General features: G+C 37.7%; 3 protein-coding genes across 5 annotated transcripts; 1 reads left to right on the top strand and 2 right to left on the bottom strand.

The window, feature by feature from the left end:
* Positions 1-186: 186 nt before the first annotated feature.
* Positions 187-5,523, bottom strand: LOC137733972 (putative methyltransferase PMT26). Of its 3 annotated transcripts, none has more exons than XM_068473200.2 (9): positions 5,026-5,523; positions 3,668-4,784; positions 3,433-3,582; positions 2,681-2,951; positions 2,125-2,235; positions 1,855-2,029; positions 1,224-1,496; positions 815-1,009; positions 187-705 (listed from the first exon to the last, which is right to left on the bottom strand). In XM_068473200.2, the coding sequence occupies exons 2-9, from the start codon at positions 4,724-4,726 to the stop codon at positions 477-479; spliced, it is 2,463 nt and encodes an 820-aa protein (XP_068329301.2). In that variant the 5' UTR covers positions 4,727-4,784; positions 5,026-5,523; the 3' UTR covers positions 187-476. The 3 variants fall into 3 exon arrangements, with proteins under 3 accessions (XP_068329301.2, XP_088542033.1, XP_088542034.1); XM_088685907.1 differs by having other exon boundaries at positions 4,904-5,198; XM_088685908.1 differs by having other exon boundaries at positions 4,933-5,031.
* Positions 5,524-10,861: 5,338 nt separating this feature from the next.
* TBL14 (TRICHOME BIREFRINGENCE-LIKE 14) lies at positions 10,862-16,939 on the top strand. Its single transcript, XM_068482766.2, has 5 exons — positions 10,862-11,230; positions 11,728-11,988; positions 13,647-13,847; positions 15,327-15,522; positions 15,787-16,939. The coding sequence occupies exons 2-5, from the start codon at positions 11,832-11,834 to the stop codon at positions 16,619-16,621; spliced, it is 1,389 nt and encodes a 462-aa protein (XP_068338867.2). The 5' UTR covers positions 10,862-11,230; positions 11,728-11,831; the 3' UTR covers positions 16,622-16,939.
* Positions 16,940-17,404: 465 nt separating this feature from the next.
* On the bottom strand, positions 17,405-19,630 carry ABCG5 (ABC-2 type transporter family protein). Its single transcript, XM_068482760.2, has one exon. The coding sequence runs from the start codon at positions 19,471-19,473 to the stop codon at positions 17,455-17,457; it is 2,019 nt and encodes a 672-aa protein (XP_068338861.2). The 5' UTR covers positions 19,474-19,630; the 3' UTR covers positions 17,405-17,454.
* Positions 19,631-21,408: the final 1,778 nt, after the last annotated feature.

Genomic DNA, 21,408 nt, shown 5'->3' on the forward strand with positions numbered 1-21,408 from the left:
GTATAGAAATTTTTCAACAAGTCGAAAACGCCGCTCGGTACATCAAGTGTCGCAACACAATGGGTTATAAAAAAAATTTTAAGTTTTTAACCAGTTGTATTAATATACTCAATCTACTGACCGTGTTCCCGGCACTGAAAAATCCCTCCTCCACTCCTCGACGTAGAGCAAAAGCATTTCACAATAACAGAATCGAAATGCTCAGATATTATATAAACCAATAGTTTGGTTTTTCTTCCGTCAATAACCAGTACGGTAATATTACAGTGGAATTCCAAACACCGATCTCCCGACAACGAAAACAAAATATTGTAAACAAAAAAAAAATAAGAGACTACAAACCCTAACTAAAACGAAACAAAAGGCTACATCATAAAGTACAGTAACCATGAATTTCAATTAGCAACCAAAACAAAAAATGAATGTGTAACTATTATATCCTCAGCAACGCCAGCAGCCACTTCCGACCACCAAGCTTAAGCAATTGCATACTTGAGTGACTCCGACTCTTCGGGCCGCCACATGGACTTCTGCACACAAAGCAATCCCTCCTTGTCCTTTGAATACGTCAGGCTAACCTCCCACTGCATCGACCTCGCCATGTTCTCCAGCTCGTAAATAGTCTCAACATCGTCTCGCACGATAAGCTTTCCCTCTGGTCGAAGGATTCGATCAACCTCCGCAACTACAGCCACTAAATTGCACCTGTCATTCATAAGCCATTCCAAAGTTAGACAGCGAAGTGAATTGGTGAATGAAATAACAAATGCTTTGCTGCGGAAGGAAAATCTGAGAAATGGAATAGTATGCATACCTCTTCTTAAGCTTGGAAAACAGATGGTCGGCATGGAGAAGATCATAAGACCTTGGATAGGTGTTAAATGACTCACACCAATCATGATACATACCAAACAAACCTCGCTCGTAAATTATGGGTAATGTGTCTGGAGAGTCTACTGAGACCACATTCATGACCCAAATTTTCAAATCTTTCAAAGCGGCAGCAAATCTGCAAGCACAACCAGAAGTCACAGGTAAAAAGAGTTAAGAAGCAGCCGCCTCTAACTCAACATCTCACTTGTACATATTCTTTGGCAAGGTCAAGAACAATAATAAAGATAAACAGTAAACCACAAATTATAACGAAGATGGTGGTTTTCCATGCATCAAACAAACACATCAAAACACACTATTCATGACAATCAAGGAACGATTTTTCTCACCCTCCGTACACAGCTCTCATGTCCATAACATTCCGAACAGATTTCCAGTTAATCCCCATTCCATTCAGATATGACTTTGTCACCACACGTTTCCAGTGCTCATTGTCTGAAGTGAAATCCTCAGGAGCAGGTTTTCCATAAACACCAACTTGGGAACTTAACAACCAGTAAGGTGCCTTGCCCAACCTCGCCGGCCATTGTTCAGGCCATTCAGACCCACGTTTTGTTGCATTTACAGGCACTTCGTGGATGCATGCTTGTAATGGCACATTCCTGTACACAACAAAAATTAAGATTAGGGTAGCTATTGAGCTTAGATTATAGTTATCTCTGCGTTCGCATCAAACAAATTTTGGCAAGAGTAACACAATTGCCATTTCTAAGAGGGTTTAGTTTTGCTTTTGCAAATGCATCATAATATGTTATTTTCACATGGTTTTAGAACTAGAGTCTACAGAGACAATGTCCATTCTCCTCCAAGTTCAGCAATCTCATTAAGCCAGAACAGAACTTAGTAATTCAACCAGAAATACTTTAGGCAACTAAATCAAAGGTCTGGAGAGAAAAATTGTTTCACTAGATTCATTAAACTAAAAGAGAAAGAAAAGGTTCAGCCGAATATAATGTGTACCAGGCAGCATTTGGATCATCAGACTTAGCACAGATAGGAGGCTCGTTCTGTGATCTTTTCTCATAGCACTCATTCGAAGTAGGCTTTTTGTATATAGCAATACCAACTCCATTTACTGTATCCTTACTAATTGACACCAGTTCCCAGCATATTGATTTGGTTAGTTCCTTCATGGCTGCAGGTGATTCCCGTAAATTTTTAGACTTGTTAGCATTAATCAAACAACTCCAATTCAAAAGTTCCAAAGACATATGGTTTCAAATTATGTACCATTCCATATTTCAACATCTTCACCCAGCTTCTTATACACTGGAGTAGCAGACCATACAAAGAAACCACCAGGTCTCAACACTCGGTTCAGCTCCAATAGAAGCTTACCACCTGCATATCATGTTTATTGGTGAATATCCAAACGAAAAGAAATAACCAAATAAGGTTCCTATGTTTACTATGTCAGAAAAGACTGGCTCAAGATCTAGGGGCTTCTTTGGTGTGTCAGTTCAGAAACAGCATTCTATCAATAAAATCATGAAAGAGTGCAAAATATGCAGCACAATTTGAAAACTGCTCAAAGAAGAAAACAAGCTTGAAAAAAAAATGGGCCATAAACTGAAAATCCCTTTCCAGTTATCAACTTAGATATTATAATATAAAAAACTGAAAATTATTGTTTTCCAGTTATCAACCTAAACCCTAAACTAGGCATGACAGTTATCGAAAACTCAGCCAAACAACCCCCTGATTTCACACATAAGGAAACTGCATTTTTAAACAACAATCTCAGCTTGATCACATATCACACTGTAAATCAATTCACAAGGACTACCTTCTATATGCCAAGGAACCCTGCAGCGGGCACAGTGGACAACATCAAAAACTTGGCCGGGGAAGGGAAGTCTCTTTGTGCCCATCACAGCAGATATGGCAGGAATTCCTCTTTCAAGTGCAAACTGTACTTGAGCTTCATGCTCATCTTTTGGGGCCAATGACATTGCAAGGACATCTCTGTCAAAAAGAAAGCCTCCAAAGCTTGCAACTCCACATCCAACATCTAATATGACACGTGAACGTTTTCCCCAGGCAATATCAGGAACAGACTGCAAGAGAAGAGAACCCAAGTTAGTGTAATTTTGATGAGCAGTAACACGAAAGATGTGTCTTTTCTAGTTTTTTTTCCTACTGGTAAATCACATCCAAAACTCGTGAAATTCATATGTTGCCAAGATGTCACCCCGCAGATGAAATTCCTGCCTAGGTCTCAAAAAGATATTCTTTAGAACTCTGCATATCTAACTGTAGCATCATATATACTGTAACAAGAAACACAGAAATCCATATACTTCATCATAAATGCATAGGTATTAATAAGATATAGATGCAGAAAGACTGACATATTCTCCAAAGCATGAGCTGATTAAAAATATTAGGGAGAGGGAGAAGACAAGGATTGAATGCACACACTGAGACATCTGAAGAAAAATGTACATACATATTTACGGAGAGAACAAACCAACATGCATAGTAATACAAGTGGAAGTGGAATGTATTTGAAAAAACCAAATGCTTAAAAGTATTCACCTGTTGTATGAAATCAATATAATGAAGAGCACCATGCTTGAATTGTGTTCCACCACCGGGAAAAGTAAGGTATTCACCGGTAACTTTGACCCAATTCTGATGCCCCTTAATTTGAACAAGCTTTGTATGGGGTACATTGTAGTACCATACCTGCAAGAATGCACCTTATCAATCTATCTCAGAAAGGACAGAGACAATGTGGAAATGAATTTATACATCGATTTAAGTTATATACCTTTTCCCTGCTTGTTGGCCACTCAATTGGGCGTCTATAACCTTCTGGAAGAGGAACAAGGCAGGTTGGGGCCTCCTCGGGACAATGCCTCTCCCGGTGCTCGTAATGCTTGGTACTTCGAAGACTCTTGATGGCTTGCAAATTGTCAAGGCAGGGGATGAAATCAGGCCCAGCAGTGGAATTGCAGACTTTCCAGTTGTAACTGGTCTTCTGATCAGAAGCACGCTGAGCCTCCTTCTCATTCTTTGACTCTGCCGACTGAGTTGACCACGAACTATTTTGAGTTGTAGTCTCGTTCAATAGCTCCGACTGAGCAACGGACGGAAATACCTCATTTGAACTCTGGTTTTTGGCCTGCTCATTTTCCTTTTTCTCCCCATTTGACTCCTTGGTATCGGTTACCTCCACTTTCTCCTCTGTCTCACCATTCACCTTAACTGTATCGTTTGTTTCTTCAGACTTGTCTAATTTTTTATCACTGCCATCATCCGATTTCTTCTCGTTATCATCGGAATCAGACTTGTCCTTTTCACCGCCATCGCTCTTTTTTTCTCCATTTTCGGGATTCAATTCTCCATTCTCCACCTTAGAGTCGCCATCTTCAGATTTCTCCTCAATCTTTTCCTCACTTTTCTCCTCGATCTTGTCTTGGGTTTTCTCCTCAGGTGTCTCTTGAGTCTTTTCCACAAACTTCTCCTCAGTCTTCTCTTCAGACTTCCCTTGTAGCTTGTCTCCACCCTGAGCAGCACCATCGCTGCTGTCTCCTTTGGTTGCGTCGTCGGGTAAGTCACCCGGGTTATCTTCAAATTGCCTGGCATTGGTGTCACTCGCTTGTTCCTTGACGCCGACGTTATTGCTGCCCTGCTCCTTGAGTTCACTCTTATTCTCCTCCGTGGGCACATCCACATTCTGAATGGGAACTACAGAGGAGGAGGTCATCATCCAAACCCCGACCAAGCACAACGCCACAAACACCACGACGGTGACGGTGGAGCAGCATCCACTCCCGGAGGACGGCCTCCTATTATCTACTCTAGTATATTTTCCCCCTGTCGCCATGTTCGACCCCGGAGCAGATCACAGACCCGATTGTTCTCAAATAATCCACACCTGAAAACTGAAACAACAGATCCGGCAAAGGATCTGTAACAATTAACAGGGAACGAACTAAAAATGGAAAACACGGCAGGGAAACAGATTACTAAAAACGGAAAAGACCCAATAACCCAAAATAACCTAATATCGGTTGAGAACGACAAACAAACCAGCAATGACAGAGTAGATCCGAACCCGGATCCGAAATGCTGAAATCTGAGCTGACGATTTTCAAATATTTTGGATTGGAGGTAAGTAGGTACCTTGTTTTTTTGCTTGGTTGCTTGGGCAGATCTGATATCTCTGTGTTGCTGTTGAGGATTATTCCAGCATTCTCCGATCTCCAAACACCTCCAATTAGAGAAGAAAGAAAAAGAAAGGAAAAGAAAAGACAAGAAACCAAGAGGAAAGAAAAGCAGAAGTTTTTGGCAGTAGTGCGTGACGATTAAAGAGGAGGGGGTAGTTGTAGGCGAGAGAGGGTGGAGAACGCGGAAGAACTCCAACCCCGAGGGAGAGAGAGAGATATCTTTCTAAATTCTATCAATTTTTAGCCCGATTATTTTAGTTTTTCTATTGGAAAAATGGAGAGAATTCTAGTACTCTGCAACAATACAAAGAAGGTGGGCCAAAACAAAGTAATTAGATTCAACAAAATTTGTTTACAGTGTGCGTCGGCAAAAATATGACGATTATTACGGCGATGACATCGTTTTATGGCGACTATTTTACACTAATAAATAAATAAAATTGAAGAAAGAAAAGAGATCATGAATGATTGTCAAAATTTTAACGTTCTGTTTAGTTACAAAGTCATGCTACTAGGCTCGGTAATTGTCGTCTATCTCAAAACCAAGGCAAAGCCGACGTCAGATAATTTTTTTTCTTTTTGGTTTTTGATGCAGACGGTTTGGGTTTTCTTGGCTTTTGCCCCTTGGAATTTAGAATATCATGAAATGTTTATGTATAAATTTAAATGGACAATTATTTAAGAAAATTGTTATTGATATTTCAAAAATCACATTTTTCATTCTAAATTTTTTGTAATAGGAAGAAAAATACAGTTGCAAGTAGTGCCAATGAGATTTTTTGAAGTGCTAATAACAATTTTTTTAATTTAATTGTCAAATTTACTTCAAATTGAAATGATTATATTAAATTGAAATTTGAAATTTTATTGAGGCTTGGGGTTTACTCAACTTAGTGCTTAAATTACGGACTAATGACAGACATCAATTGGTTTGGTGGATTATCAATGTCACGGTCAATACAAGGAAAAGGATGCAAATGGAACCTTGGTGGCTTATTGGGTAGAAAACCATTAAACTAAACCCAAAGTGGTTGTCATATAATCAACGTACACTGTTTTTTTAATGCGATCTGAATATGTGAATATGAAAGTCTAAGCCATCGGAGTTAGTCCAAAATCCAAGATCAAGGGAGAGATTTCTAGAGAGAGACAGCGTTTGTTAACTAATAATTTTAAGATAGTCCAAAATATTTGATTTCCTCTTACGTAATCACGAAAAAAAAAAGACTCGTAATCAGAATTTTGAGTATAAATGTCACATCTCGGCCCGGGGTCCACAACATCCCGGGTCCGTTCCACCACTGTAGCACGATAGTGCCCGTTTTTGGTCCCGACCAAGCCTTCACGGTTTTGTTTTTAGAAACTCACACGAGAACTTTCTAATGGCTCACCCATCATGGGATTGCTCTCGCGCGCTACTCGTTTAACTTCGAAGTTCCGATGGAACCCGAAGTCAGTAAGCCCCCAAAAGGCATCGTGCTAGGTAGAGATGTGAATATACATATAAGGATCATTCCTCTGGGCGATGTGAGATCTTACAATCCACCCCCTTAAGGGCCCAACGTCTTCGTCGGCACACTAGGATCAAGGTTAGGCTCTGATACCAAATTGTCACATCCCGCCCCGAGGTCCATCACATCCCGGGCCCGCTCCACCACCGTAGCACGATATTGTTCGCTTTGGGCCCTGACTACGCCTTCATGGTTTTGTTTCTAGGAACTCACACGATAACTTCCCAATGGGTCACCCATCATGGGATTGCTCTTGCGCGCTACTGGCTTAATTTCGGAGTTCCGATGGAACACGAAGTCAGTGAACTCCCAAAAAGCTTCGTGCTAGGTAGAGATGAGAATATACATATAAGGATCACTCCCCTGGGCGATGTGGGATCTTACAATAAGGATACTAAATTTATCTAAACCTTATTTAAACTACAATACATAAAACAAACACACATTAGTCTATACAACTTGGTTAAACTCAAATTTGCGAATTATGTTTGCTTTGCATTGTTGTCATGATTTGTTTTATTAGTGCAATTTACTGTTTTCGTAATATAAAAATTTTGAGCTATATGATTAGGGGTGTGATATCTACACACCCCATTTTACTTCTCACACATCTTTTTAATTTTCGGGCATTGGATCGGATGAATTGAAGAAGATCAACGGATAGAAATTATCAAGGAGTGTGTGAGAAGTAAAATAGGGTGTGTGGATAGCACACCCCTATGATTAATGATTAAACAAATTTTAACAAAAGGTTAATAAGCTTTGAGAGTTGTCACTTTATAGTTCGAATATAAAAACCGATGTATTGTCACACTTAGTACTACGATTTAGTAATTTTTTTTTCATTTGTAACTTATAGGTTTTAGGTTGTGGCTAGCCCATTATAAGAGATCATAGTTCGATTATCAGCAAAAACAATTACAAATCAAATTATTGTGGTTTGTCTATTATGAAGCCAGTCTCCCCTTTTAATTTAAATAATGTTGTATATATTAAGAAAAGGGTTTTTATCACAAATGATCTCTGAAATTGACTCTTACTATCAAGATGGTCCCTGAAATTGAAAATCAATCAATGTAGTCCCCTGAAAATATGTGTTGCAAATCAATATGGTTATTATGTCACGATTATGTTAAAAAATTTGTTAAATACTAATGTGGCACATAAATGGGCCCCATAAATCATTTTTTTTCTCACAAATGGTTCTTAAAATTGACATGGGACATCAAAATAGTCTTTGAAATTAAAAATTGATCAATGTAGTCCCTCAAGTAAGTGTATTAAATCAATGTAGTCATTATGTCAAAAATTATGTTAAATGCTAATGTGACACATAAATAGGTCACACAAGTCTAATTAAATTTTAAATAGGCTTAATAATTTAATAGTTAATAAAAATATTGTCAACCCAAAAACCCAGTCATGCAATCACCTCAAATCCCAATCCATATTTCTATACCTCATTCATTTTCTGTTATCTAAAAAAAATCTCAATATATCTATCTTTACATACTTCGACACCCTTTACCGAATTGAACCTGAATCGAGATTACCTTTGGTGACAGTATGGCCCATTGCAACGACTTATGGGATATTACTGTTACCATTTTGGTGATTAAGGTCCTCGCAACCTTAATTTTGGAGAGTTTGTTCGGCGCTTCACTGGTGGATGCAAAGAACGACGAGGTTTGCCTTGAGATAATGAGGTTATAACCCAAGTGCGTCCATTGTTGGTTGAAAATTATTTCCACACCTCCTTTTAAGCCTTGTGCTTTTGAGAATTTATAGAAGAAAGCTCTTTTCAGAGTAGGCCCTACTATAAGAAGAAAAAAATTCCATTGTGCAAAAAGGTATTTAGAAATTTTTTTAAAATTAATTATTAAACCACATAAGTACATAACATTTTTTTTTACAAAATTACGGCGGAATATTCATATTGATTTGAAACACATATTTTCAAGGATTACATTGATTGATTTTCAATTTTAGGGACCATATTAATGGTGTGGGTCAATTTCAGATACCAACTTAATGGTGTGGCTCAATTTCAATGACCATTTGTGATAAAACTATATAAATCTTATTGGATCCATTTATGTGACACATCTGTACTTAACGGAAATTTTAATAGAATTGTGACGGATGGACCACATTGATTTGCGACACCTATTTTCAAGGACTACATTAATTGATTTTTAATTTTAGATACCATCTTGATGGTGAAGATCAATTTTAAAGACTATTTGTGATAAAAACCTTAAGAAAATGATGCATTTGGTATTTCTCCTAACAATTTAAAACGACAGATTGGTCCAACTGTCCAAGTCTGAAAGGTGTAATTCCCAATCAATGAATGATGACTGAGGAGATGAGTGGGATTCCTCTAATGTGTCGGTGTAAAAAAAAAAAAAAATATTCTAATGAAGAATACGACGTGCTACGTGCACCGACAAATACTTTGATTTTGTATACTATTTCTCATCTGCGACCGACGTACAAGCCAATATAGTAACATTATTATATAGTCATTGCGACCAAACAATTTTATTATTTTAAGGAGCTGTTATTTAATATAGTTGTAGTTAAAAATATTATTTATGAACGCCTTTATTATTAATGAATGTTGTATTATTTAAATACATTTTCTTAAGTATTAAATATTTTATTTCTTACATATATGTACCGCAAGTTTAAAGATGTGAAAATAGCTCTATAAACTAAAGCATTGTCTCAAACAACTAAAAATATTTCCGTTCATCTTAAACTTTTATTTGTAATATATTTTTGTATTCATTGATAATTATTACTATTTAGAGGCGTATTTTTTAAGAGGGGACCAAGAAAAGTTATGATGTACACAATGTAGAGTTTATTCTTATGCATTACTAGTCTCAAGTTGAGACCATAATTTTTTATAATTTTTTTTTTTTTTAAAAGAGGGACAATTGGTGGCAAGCTACGGTTATCCACCCATTTATGGGATCGGAAAAACTCACAGATGCATTTCAACCTCCCCCTGGCCACAAGTCTGAGCATTACTTTAGAGAGATTTTTACTGTATGTTACATGTTATAAGTGATAAGAAGATATAATTTCAATGTCCCTCTATTTGTATTACAACATGTATACCAAGTCTTGTTCTGGACATAAAAAAAAAATTCTTCCAAACTTTTGTAACAAAAGAAAGTGAAATTTTCAAGACTTCATGAGCGTAAATTGGACTTAGATTTTTTAGCACTTTGTACCAAAAAAGAGGAGTACATACATACTATTTTATCTTGTTTAATGTGATTTTATGTTATATATACTCGTAAACTTACTTATATACTATAAATTAATTAGACGTATACACAAATAAATGGTAAAAGGGTGTGAGTATTAAAACTTTAAATCAATTATTAATTTTTTTATAAAAATTATGTAACTTACATGTAATTCATTAATATATTAATACTTGGGACTTTGATCAAAATTCTCTCAATCAGACTTAGTCAGACTTATCAGCGATTGGTATGATAGCGAACGGTGTACTGCATATGGCTTCCACTTCCCTATGGTGAGGTTTATTCATGTCTTTCGCTTATGTAATGGTGTTGCACACTGGCTTGCAAAATTTGCTTTGTATAGTAGCAATAATTTAGTTTGGTTCGAGGAGCTTCCTATTCTTATTCAGGAGCTTTTATTCCAATATATTTGTAACTCTTTATGAGTTTGATTAATGAATGTATCGCTTCCAATTCAAAAAAAAGAAAAAGAAAAAAAAAATAAAGTCATAATCAATAAATATTAGAAATTAGGAACCGAAAACTATTTATTTATTTATTTTTATTATCATTGACTTAAATCGGATAATTATGTCCATTAATCCTGGTTCAAACATCGCCATGAATATATAGCCAAACAAAAACCAAACAAGCAAATATAGCGAGATTTTTCTTTAAAGATCTGTAGCATTAAATTATCAATTACACGAAAAATAAATAAGTGATTGGAATAAAAATATATCACTTGTGAAAAATCAAATCTAACGCGTAACTAAAAGATATGTATTATTACATTACACCTAATGTGGCTGCTACTTGGAATTATGGACAAATAATCCGTATCAATTTATTAAAAAAGTATCCCGAAGTGTCTCCATCATGGGACATGGATCATCTCCGGATTTCTTAGTTATAACCCATCAAATTCCGTAATTCAGGTTATTGAAATTTGATTTAATAGTTAAAATTATTGTAATTTTTAAAGTAGATCATGTGTATAACTGTTAGATTAAATTTCAATGGTCCTGATCACGGGATTTGATGGATTAGAACCAATGGATCCGAAGGGGATTCATGTCCACATCTATGTGCTGCGATCCCTTTCTTTTTCTTCAGTCATCTCTCTCTTTGATCGCTTTGCTCTTACATCTTCCCTTTCCTGCAAATTGTCTAAATTAATTAATTCACACTCTCTCTAACCACAATTCGAATTTCCTTTGACGGTAGGGTGAGTGAGAGTCTGAGAGACTGACAGCCGAGCTTTTCAATCGGAAGGAGAAGGTGGGTGGTGGTCTGCGGTGGCGATCTCTGTTGAATGGTAGTCGGTGGAGATGCTTCGCCGACTCACATTGCCTGCAAAAATGGCCTCAACCAACGCAACGAGGAGGTACTGATTCACCTATTTCCTTCTCTTTTTCTTTCCATTTTTCTAAAACCGAGGACTGCGGACTTTTCTATCAGGTTCAATTCCTTTTGTTTTTGGTTTTCTGTTAATTACCTGTGCCAGTGGATCGTTACCTTAATCTGGGAAATTAAGGGTTCGATTTGGCTTCCGTTCCTCTAATTAGGGTTTGAATTTTCCATCTGTTCATCTCATATTTCGTTTATTGCCGTTACCTTTTGGTTTCGTAGTGTGAATGCTGTGCCTCTCTGTATCTGTATCTATCGTTTCTTTTTTTGGACTGTTTTATACAGGATTTTTTTACCAAATATATGCTAATTAGTTAATTACTTTGTTAATTCATTCCCTCCAAAATTAATAATAAAAAAAAACTTGGTGAATTGATTCTTTTTCTGGGTTTTATTTCTTCCTGTGACTTTAATTCCCCTTCCCTCTAATTATTTATTTATTTCATTTTTCTTCATTTTCTGCATTGCGTGCAGCTGAAACTCTCCAGTAATTAAACAATCAGACGCTTAAGGTTGATGGAGTTTTGCTGATCGCGTTCCGCTATCGAAACTTCGAGCAATTGCCTTTTGCTTGGGAGATGAAAGGGGGATATAACTACAAATTGATTGGGAAACCAATCTCTTTCACTCTGGCTGCCCTTGTATTGACAACAATATTACTTTGGGCGTGGGAGAAAAATCCTTTTGCTGATACTCTACTATTGCCGCGCCAGCGGTTTCCAATACCTTCCATAGGTTTGTTTTCCCATCAATACATGTTATCTTTTCTCTTTTTTGTTACCAATCAAGCTTTTTATATTTTCTTCTACATTTATGCAACAAAATAACAAGAGACGATTAAGGGTTAAAATGTGCATGAAAATTCGTTAGAGATTACCTTAGAGAAAATGGTGAACAATGTTCTTGGGATTTGTAAATAGTTTAAGATGTATATTACCCTGATCTTTTAATTGGACCAATATCTGGTTTAATGTTTGGGACAAGATTGCCTGTCGTATTATGTTAATACTGTTGGTATTGTGCCTGCTATGCCTACACTTTGTTCGCAACATGGACTTGGGTTCTCTTCTTTAATTTGAACATGAGTCCCATGTGCCATGGCCTATTTGCCAAACTATAGTAGCATAGAAACTTATAACTTCATTTTTGTACAACGTAGCTGCTCTTAAGAACTGAATCTACTTGCCTAGTCCAGTCTTTCAAATCCTGTACTTTCCAGATAATGTGAGAAGGCAATGAAAAATTAATGTGATCTATCATCTAGTGATGATTTTCAGCGATCACACCTTTAATAATACCACACCACTAAGAAAACAAAATTCCTTGTCTGCAGAAAGCTTATAAAGTAGTTATAAGAAATGAGAAGGCAACTGTACCAAAACATTACCTATTTATATTGCCTATTTAAATTTTGATAGTCTATGTAACTCCCCATACTAGCATCTTTTATGGAGGAAACAATATTTTATAGCATATGACAATAAAATTACACAAGAAAAGTGATGGCCATGAAGTACCTGAGTGCGGTTTTTATTTTATTTCATCCATGATTCATCTGTGATATATAATAATGAATGGCTGGACTGCACATGACATGATTGTTATAGTACTCTAGTGACTATTCTTTGGAGAAACTCACAGGTTTTTAGAAACTTATTTTCTGTGCAAGTGAAATTGACATAAGGATAAAATAAATGTCAAAAAGCTTGTTTATTATAGAAAAAAGTCAGAATTAGGATAGGATGATGGGTGAACTTTGGTGGCTATTCGGGATATGTAGATAACTATTGCTTGCATGAAAATATCACAAATTAGGGTGAGATGAAATAATGTTTTTCCTGTCTAGTTGGTCAGTGCTGAAGGAAAAGCCAAATGAAGATATGAGAATGACATGATTCGTGGTTATTTGTTTACTAAACGACTCTTGAAAGCTATAGTAAATGCTAACTTTCTTATCTGTCAAAGTAATTAGGATCTAAGGCTCACTAGTTGACCTCATTAGTAAATGCTAAAATGTCTGCTAAGTGATTGAAGGCTGCTGTTTCAGCTATTTATCACTAGTTTTGCCTGCCTCTTCAGTCAGCGCTGAAAGGAGTTCAGTTTTGGTCAGCCTTTTGGGCTTCTGTTTCTAAGGAGTTTAAGCACATCTCCTTTTCTAGTATATTGGCGTGACTGGCAGGCTGGAGTTCTTTAGTCTGGATGGCTGTGTCTACTTTTAGTTTTTTGGTAACTTTTTTGTGTTTTCTTTTATAGTGTTGTTCTTGACCACTCATGTTCTTCCCTTGTTGTTTTACTGTCTTTTGAAATGAACTAGTATCTTCGTCTTCAATGCTGAAAGGACTGACGTCATCTTATACCTGCGAGCTGATGATTTTTTTTTCATTTTTATTCAGATTTTTTTGGGGACTTCTCAAATAATTCCTCCAAACCTATGAAGACAAATGGAAATATTAAAGGGAAGGATTTACATTTGAATACAGCAGAAGATACAAAAGTAGTAGAAACGTTTGGCACTGCCCCAATAGATTCTATGTATGCATTCTCTCCTGGAATGCAAGAAAGTAATGGGAATGCGACATCTTTCCAAACTAAAGGTATAGCTTCCTTTCTCATAGGGCTGTAAGCTTCATTATTGTTAACTTTTGTAGGTAATTACAGTTATCTTATTGTTTTATTGCTCATGGACTACTATGCGATTGAGGGGTCCCATAGAATATAATAGTACATTAAATCTGTCTCTCTGAATTGTATTTCTTATTAAAAAAAATTGTATACAGTAATGATTGGCCGGTCAGTTTACCATGATGATTTCACGCCAATAACTCATTTGGCATGGAATGATTGTATTCTTATTGATGTTTGTTGAAAATTATATTTATAAGTCGTGTTTATGGAAACTGGTCAGGCTGAACCTAATTCTGGTTAGGCACATAACATTTACATATTATGATATACCTTGTCCTGCTGCAGCTAATGTCCTTGAAGATATATATTCTTTGCCTTGTTTGATTGTCTTACTGGTTGGATACATTGCAACCCTATTCCTTACCAGTGTGTGAATCAGTTTTATGGATTGATGATCCCCCAAAAGTGAAATAGTAATTTCTCCTTTCATATTCTTTTTTCTTTGTGCACAAAGTCGAAAGCAAACTTTTCTGGGCTTAGTGGCAACTAATTCTTCAAAATATAAATTGGCTTTACTTTTAAAGTGGTAATCTGATGAGGTCCTATGTTACCACAGTATGAGATCTGATTTGAGGTTTGGTACTGCATGATTAAAAGATGCCCTAAAACCTCTCTCTCTCTCTCTCTCTCTCTCTCTCTCTCTCTCTACAATGGTATGGAAAAGGCTGCTACATTTAATTTTAACCAAATCAACTTCGGCGGAAGGAGGTCTTGGAGATATTATGAATGGAGACAAATTTTAGAGAGGAAAAAAGAAAAACAAATAAATAGTTAAAAGATAGTACCATGTATTTCACGGACAAGTGAAAAAATGATTTCACTCTTAACATATCATGTTATGGTTTAGAACGACATAAAGTTGTGTCAAGCCATCAATTGCATATTACCTGTTGCTTATTGGATTGTTTCTATTGAAGAGAAGATTGAAGAATTTGTTTGATATGAAGGATCTAAGAAACACTTGGTTGAAAGTGTTCTGAACCAAATTTTAACCTAGCACTTTCTTGAACATGAGAATTCTCAGTTTTATGTCACTTGAGTGGTTTACTCTTGCTTTGCATCACTTGAGTGGTTTACTCTTGTTTTCATCACTTGAGTGGTTTGCTCTCGTTTTGTGTCACTTGAGTCGTTGACTCTTGTAAATTTTGACTCCTGTTGAATAATTCACTGCAATAGTAATGGCAGAGTTGTTCAATTAAACTATGTTGAAGTTCACATAAATATAAATACATTATGCATGTATTTTTTCACCGGAAAGTCTTATCCATCTGTAGAGTTGTTGTTTACGCTGTTTCTCTGCTATGTTGAAAGGTTTCCATTTCTCAGATTTATCATTCGTGCTTCATGGTTCAATGTTTCCTAAGCTTGTGGAGTTTTCACCTATGCAGTGTGTGATTATGCCAAGGGTAGATGGGTTGCAGACAGCAGGCACCCTTTATATTCTGGGTTTAAATGTAAGCAGTGGTTATCAGAAATGTGGGCGTGTAGATTGACACAACGAACAGATTTTTCTTTTGAGGGTTACCGATGGAAGCCAGCAAATTGTGAAATACCAGATTTTGAACGCTCTGCATTCTTGAGAAGGTAATTCTTTTCTGTCTGAACTTATTTGAATTTTGGACTGAAACCATATAATTTCCCTTGGTTTCCACTTCAAGCGCACCTAAAATTTTCAACTAGAAGTCTAGAATATTCCCTGAGTCGTGAATGAATCATTTCATACGATCTTACTTCTAAATCCTTTCAACAATATGGACCATTGTTCTCCCGAATTTGAGATTTGATGCAATACAGAGAAATGGCTTATCATGCTGTGGTCTGTCTTCTAAATGTGAATGTGCCCTTCAGGATGCAGGACAAAACGATTGCTTTCATAGGAGATTCATTGGGTAGACAGCAGTTCCAGTCTTTGATGTGTATGACAACTGGTGGAGAAGAAAGCCCCGAAGTTGAGAATGTCGGAAAGGAATATGGCCTTGTCAAACGTCGAGGAGCCATTCGTCCTGATGGCTGGGCTTATCGGTTCTCTAACACCAATACCACTATCTTATATTATTGGTCAGCAAGCCTGTGTGATCTAGTGCCCCTTAACATCTCAGACCGAGCCAGTGATATTGCCATGCATTTGGATCGTCCCCCAGCTTTCTTGAGACAATACCTTCACCGGTTTGATGTGCTGGTTCTTAATACAGGGCATCATTGGAATAGGGGAAAGATTAATGGTAACCGGTGGGTAATGTATGTAAATGGAAAGCCCAATCAAGACAAGAAGCGTGCAGAAATTGGGAATGCTAAGAATTTTACTGTGTACAGTATTGCCAGGTGGGTTGATTCACAACTACCATCACATCCCCGCCTAAAAGCTTTCTTTCGGACTATTTCACCGAGGCATTTCTTCAATGGTGACTGGAATACTGGGGGTACCTGCGACAATACTACTCCGTTGGTAGGAGGAAGTGAAGTAGTCCAGGAAGGATCCAGTGATTCAGTGATCGAGGGTGCTTTGAAAGGTACAAAAGTAAAGTTACTGGATATAACTGCCATTTCTCAATTGAGAGACGAAGGTCACATATCCCACTATACCATTAGAGGAAAAGGAAATGCAGGCACAAATGATTGCTTACACTGGTGCTTACCTGGAATTCCAGATGCATGGAATGAACTCCTTGTTGCGCAGATATAGGAGGCGGCGGCGGCCTTGCCACGTCGTATAACCAAATCCGATATTCTTCATTGTCTGATAAGAAGGCCAATTGTTTTATCTGGTATGAAATTCCTTTCGTTTTGTAAGTTTCAGCGTTTGATAGAATATAAGGTGAAGCACCAATTGCGAATCCATTTGCCGCTGAATCGAATTCTAGTTGTTCATATAGGTGTTATTCATATGACGAAAAATATACAGAGGGAGAGCAAGAATTGTACGCTCGGACTCTGCCTGTTGTACCGTGTATTGTACCATTACAGTACGAGTTGCTGCTAATATAATGAGGAATTTTTTTTTTCGATTCGTAGCAAGTTGGAACTAGTCGTGCATATTTTGTTGACTATGCAGCTTATGCTATTGGCACCTTGTTGCTTTTTAGTGGCAACTTTTCAAATGGATGTTATTACAGTTGTTACAGGATGTTATGCATATTTTGCTTCTTAATTTTTGTTGCTCCTTTGTGGGTAAGACGTTACTGGTTCGAGTCGTGGAAACAGCTTCTTTGCAAAGCTAAAGTAAGATTGTATATGATAGACGTCTATCTCTTGATCCTTGTAGAACAAGGAGCCATGTTAGCTTGAGGTCGCTCCTTCATTTTTGTTTCTTATGAAGCGATATTTTCTTCTTGGGATGCTATCTCATCTCAAACTACTAAATTCCAAAGACATGTGAATTGTGAACCATCATCCGTATCACACTCGTGATCAGAGAGAAAAAAAATCTAGAGAGAGAGAGAGAGAGAGAGAGAGAGAGATGGATGAGTGAGCACAAAATAATACAATCATATATATATATAATTATACAATTACTAGTTAAAGAAAAGGAGGTGCAGTGAGGGTAGGAGGAGGAGTAGGTTTGAAGCCCCCTTGGGACTGGGAGCATCGACATCTGCATCTAAGAATGACATAAGAAATAAACCTGTAAAACAAGACGAAGCAGACCATGACCGCCACATTCCTCCACCGGCTCTCCTCCCCATACCCTTCATCTCTGAGAACTTCTTCTCCCGTCACCATACACCTCCCAAAGAAATACTCCAAGCACTTGTCCGACCCTGAGAACTCGTTTATCAAAAACCCTTCGAACGGATACTTGAACAGCGATATGTAGTGCATGAAAATCCAGTACCCAGGAATCTCATGCTTGGAGATGAAGTAACCGGAGAAGAGAAAGAAAGACCCCATGACGCCGGCAATGACCGAGTTTCCCACGATGAAATTAGGCACGAGTGCACTGAAACACACCACCACGGAATTCGCAGTGTATAATATCAACCATATCAACAACAAGAAATGGAAGAAGGCCGTGAAGTTAGGGTTGAGTCCGACCAGCCAGTACAGCGGCAGAGTGAAAAGGACGGCCAGGATTAGTAGAAAGGGCAGGTAAACCAATCCGTTGGCGATGGCGTAAGACGAGACCCTGTAGCTTCCGCAACAAGTCTCCTTCATCAGAATCTCCCTCTCTTGAAGAAATATCGGCAGTGCTTCCGTCGTGCACGACAGCAAAAAGGTTAAAATGAATGCGAATAGACCTACCCGTTCCTCGGCTCCGGTGAGATCGTCTTTGAGGTCGTAAAAGATGGAGCCTAGAACTAGTCCGGAGACGAGCATCTGAATTGTCCGGCACGCGAACAGCTCCTTTGTTCGGAATATGTTCTTCGAGAACCTATGACTCAGGATCATCGTCTCTCGCAGTCTCGAATTAGTAAAATCCAAATCGGGAAAAACTTCATTACTGGTGATTTTATCGTCGTCAACTTCAAGTGGCACTACTCCTCCTCCGCCTCCGCCACCGGCATTACTATTATTGGTCTTCGATTGTTGAAACAGCTGCTGCAGAGTCAGCTTACCAGTTCGACTTTGACGATCAAGAACAAGAATATTATTGTGTGGTGCGGAATGGTGTTGTTGTTGAATGGTTTCGATGGAGTCGATTGCAAACTCGACGACGTTGACATGAAGAGGGAGCTCCAACCCCATGAGCCTTAAGTTGAGGCCGAGATGATCGACGGTTCCGTGGTGGAGGACGGAGCCGTTGGCCAGCAAAAGGATTGAGTTGAAGAGCTTCACAATTCTGAATCCCGGCTGATGAATGCTCAGAATGACGGTTCTGCCCCTGGTCTCAGCCATGGTCTTGAGCATGTCAATGATCTGAAGGGCGGAGGTGCTGTCAAGCCCGGAAGTGGGCTCGTCGAGGATGAGCACTTCGGGGTCGTGGATGACGTCGACTCCGATGGAGACACGCCGCCTCTCTCCGCCGGAGATCCCCCGAACTCTGTCGTCTCCGACTCTGGCGGCGGCGACTTGGGCGAGGCCGAGCTCATTGATTAAGGCCTTGACGCGGGAGCTGAGCTCAAGGGGAGAAACCCTGAGCCTGAGCTTGGCGCTGAACATTAGGGTTTCTTCGACTGTAAGCAAAGGAAACAAGGTGTCCTTTTGGGTGACGTAGCCGGAGACCTTGTTGAAGTAGGGTTGGCGGAGAGGCTTTTGGTTGACGAAAACGGAACCGCCGTGCGGGGTGAGTTTGCCGGCGAGAATCTCAAGGAGGGAAGATTTACCAGCTCCACTGGGACCAACAATGGCGAGGATCTCCCATGGCCTTGCTCGCAAGTTGACGTCCTTGAGGACTTCTTGCCCACCAACTCCTCCTGCTCTTCCTCTCGATGATCTTCCATCATCCTCAACTGCTACTACAGCCACTTTTGCAGCACAAGCAGAAGCAGAAGCAGGTTGTTTGTTTTGGCTGAAGATGTTGAAGAAGTTGCGGTGGGGTGTGTGATTAATCTTGTAGGAGATGCCTACTGCCTCAATCTCACTGCCTTGTTTCTTCATTGAAGATTTCAAGAGCTCTCTCTCTTGTTTGCCTCTCTGTTTTTTCTTTACTTCCTGTTTGTCTCTGCAAAGCTCAGCTCAGTGCTAAATATAAGGTTCCAGTTTTTTTTTTTTTCTTTTTTTTTTCTTTTTTTGGGTAAACAAGGGTTCCAGCTAGCTACTACATTGCTTTGTTGTTTCTTTTTCCTAATTTATGTTTTCTAATTTTTCCTCTAATTTTTTTATGTTCTCTTCTAACCTGTAAAATACATGGATAGGATATGAGTATTGCAAAGTGATTAATTAGAGGGTAATGCTAAGAATACTAAATTCGGAGATAAATTTGTAAATTAAATGATGCGTCACCAATATGAATGAGCACGTTTGTCAACGCTTAAGTAATAAATCAATCATCAACTTCCATGTCATTTATTTTCCAAAATTTCGTCTACAAATTTAATCTCCTTAGCATTACCCTTAATTAAATAGGATGCTAGCAAACTTTTCACTTGACATTCTTAGTTAATTCTTTTAATATTTTTGTAGCAATGTTAGTTGATGATTGGAACTGTCTAATTTTTAAATCACAATTTAAATATCAACTCTAAAAAATTCAATAAAAATATAAATTATTGAACCGTTTGATTATCGGTAATTTTAAGTGAGAAACATAATTTATTTATTTACTAAATATTGTTATATGACTAAATAGTTTCGAATATCAGTTAATATTTGTAGAGATTATCTTTTAAGGGCAATGTATAAAAAAAATTAGACAGTTTATTATCATGCAATATTGGAACATGAGAAATAAAGCCGAAAAGGTAAAATAAAAAGATTATTAACATTCCTATTAATTGTATATATGAGAGTAGAAAAACATATGCGGGCAACCACGTCATTGGCAAGGTATATATCACAAAACTATGAAACTTCATGTACTTATTCTTGTGGTTCAATAAAATATGGATCGTATTTAGTGTGAGAGTTATCATAATTATATAGCTTAAGATAAGCTTTATCTCATTTGAACCTCAATTGATTGGACATCCTAGAAGTTATTTCTATAAGATTCACTTACATGTGCTTATTATAAAGAGAGGTTTTCAATATGCTCGAAATATATGATAATACAGTAATACACTATATATCATTATTCAAATAAAGATAAATTTTTTTTTTGAACGTCGTTCCAATTATATAATGACATATGAGATATGCCGGTGGTCCATGCACGGAGAAAAATCTCTCCAACATAAGCTTTATGTTTCTGTTTTGATTTTTGTCCTGGAAAGTTGCATATGCAGAATTGCAGAAAGTTCACGTGGCTTTGGTAAGTGGCATCTCTCAGTTTCTCGGTGTAAACTTTGTTCTTTTACACAATCAACTCTTGCTCTTCCACAATATGTCAATACAAGTGTGTGTATATAATATATATATATATGAAAGTTTGTTTTGTTTCTACATTATACGACATCGTATTTGTCTGCTAGCGATCGCTTATCCTTGGGACCATGCGATAATGCTGTGTTAACACTTTACATCCAGCTGGAACCTAATTATCAAAGCCTTTATTTCTGGAGAAATATTGTTAATAATTTTCTTAAACTTGAAATGCTAATTAATTAACTAAAACAAAACAAAAATGGCTTTCGAGGTGGTTAAAATTAAAGATGATTGCTATCTACTATTCTGTTTTTTGTTTTGTTTTGTTACTCTAAGAACCCTGCTGCTAATTGATGAAATTCAAGCTTAATTAGGTAATTAAGTAAGGGAGATTAGAGTAAGTGCCCACATCATCAATTTGGAATTATGTGTAGGAGTAGGAGTGCAGGTCCCCTGGCTCAGCTAGGGACTTGAGCAAGGGCATAAACCAGGGGCCCCGTTGGGCCTTCAATTTGTGGCTGAGATGAATTCATGTTATACCCTATGTACTGGTAGGATTTATCCCTACGG

This window comes from Pyrus communis, chromosome 15 (genome assembly GCF_041283825.1).
Source record: "Pyrus communis isolate YQ-2024b chromosome 15, ASM4128382v1, whole genome shotgun sequence".
NCBI classification, from domain to species: domain Eukaryota; kingdom Viridiplantae; phylum Streptophyta; class Magnoliopsida; order Rosales; family Rosaceae; genus Pyrus; species Pyrus communis.

What these genes read in the sequence shown, in the direction of transcription:
- TBL14 (XM_068482766.2), top strand. Translation starts at nt 11,832, where the DNA reads ATGAAAGGGGGATATAACTACAAATTGATTGGGAAACCAATCTCTTTC. An exon ending in GACATCTTTCCAAACTAAAG is followed by an intron (nt 13,848 to 15,326) that starts GTATAGCTTCCT and finishes TCACCTATGCAG; the next exon opens with TGTGTGATTATGCCAAGGGT. An exon ending in CGCTCTGCATTCTTGAGAAG is followed by an intron (nt 15,523 to 15,786) that starts GTAATTCTTTTC and finishes TGTGCCCTTCAG; the next exon opens with GATGCAGGACAAAACGATTG.
- ABCG5 (XM_068482760.2), bottom strand. Translation starts at nt 19,473, where the DNA reads ATGAAGAAACAAGGCAGTGAGATTGAGGCAGTAGGCATCTCCTACAAG.
- LOC137733972 (XM_068473200.2), bottom strand. Translation starts at nt 4,726, where the DNA reads ATGGCGACAGGGGGAAAATATACTAGAGTAGATAATAGGAGGCCGTCC. An exon ending in GGCCAACAAGCAGGGAAAAG is followed by an intron (nt 3,583 to 3,667) that starts GTATATAACTTA and finishes GCATTCTTGCAG; the next exon opens with GTATGGTACTACAATGTACC. An exon ending in GATGATCCAAATGCTGCCTG is followed by an intron (nt 1,497 to 1,854) that starts GTACACATTATA and finishes TGTTGTGTACAG; the next exon opens with GAATGTGCCATTACAAGCAT.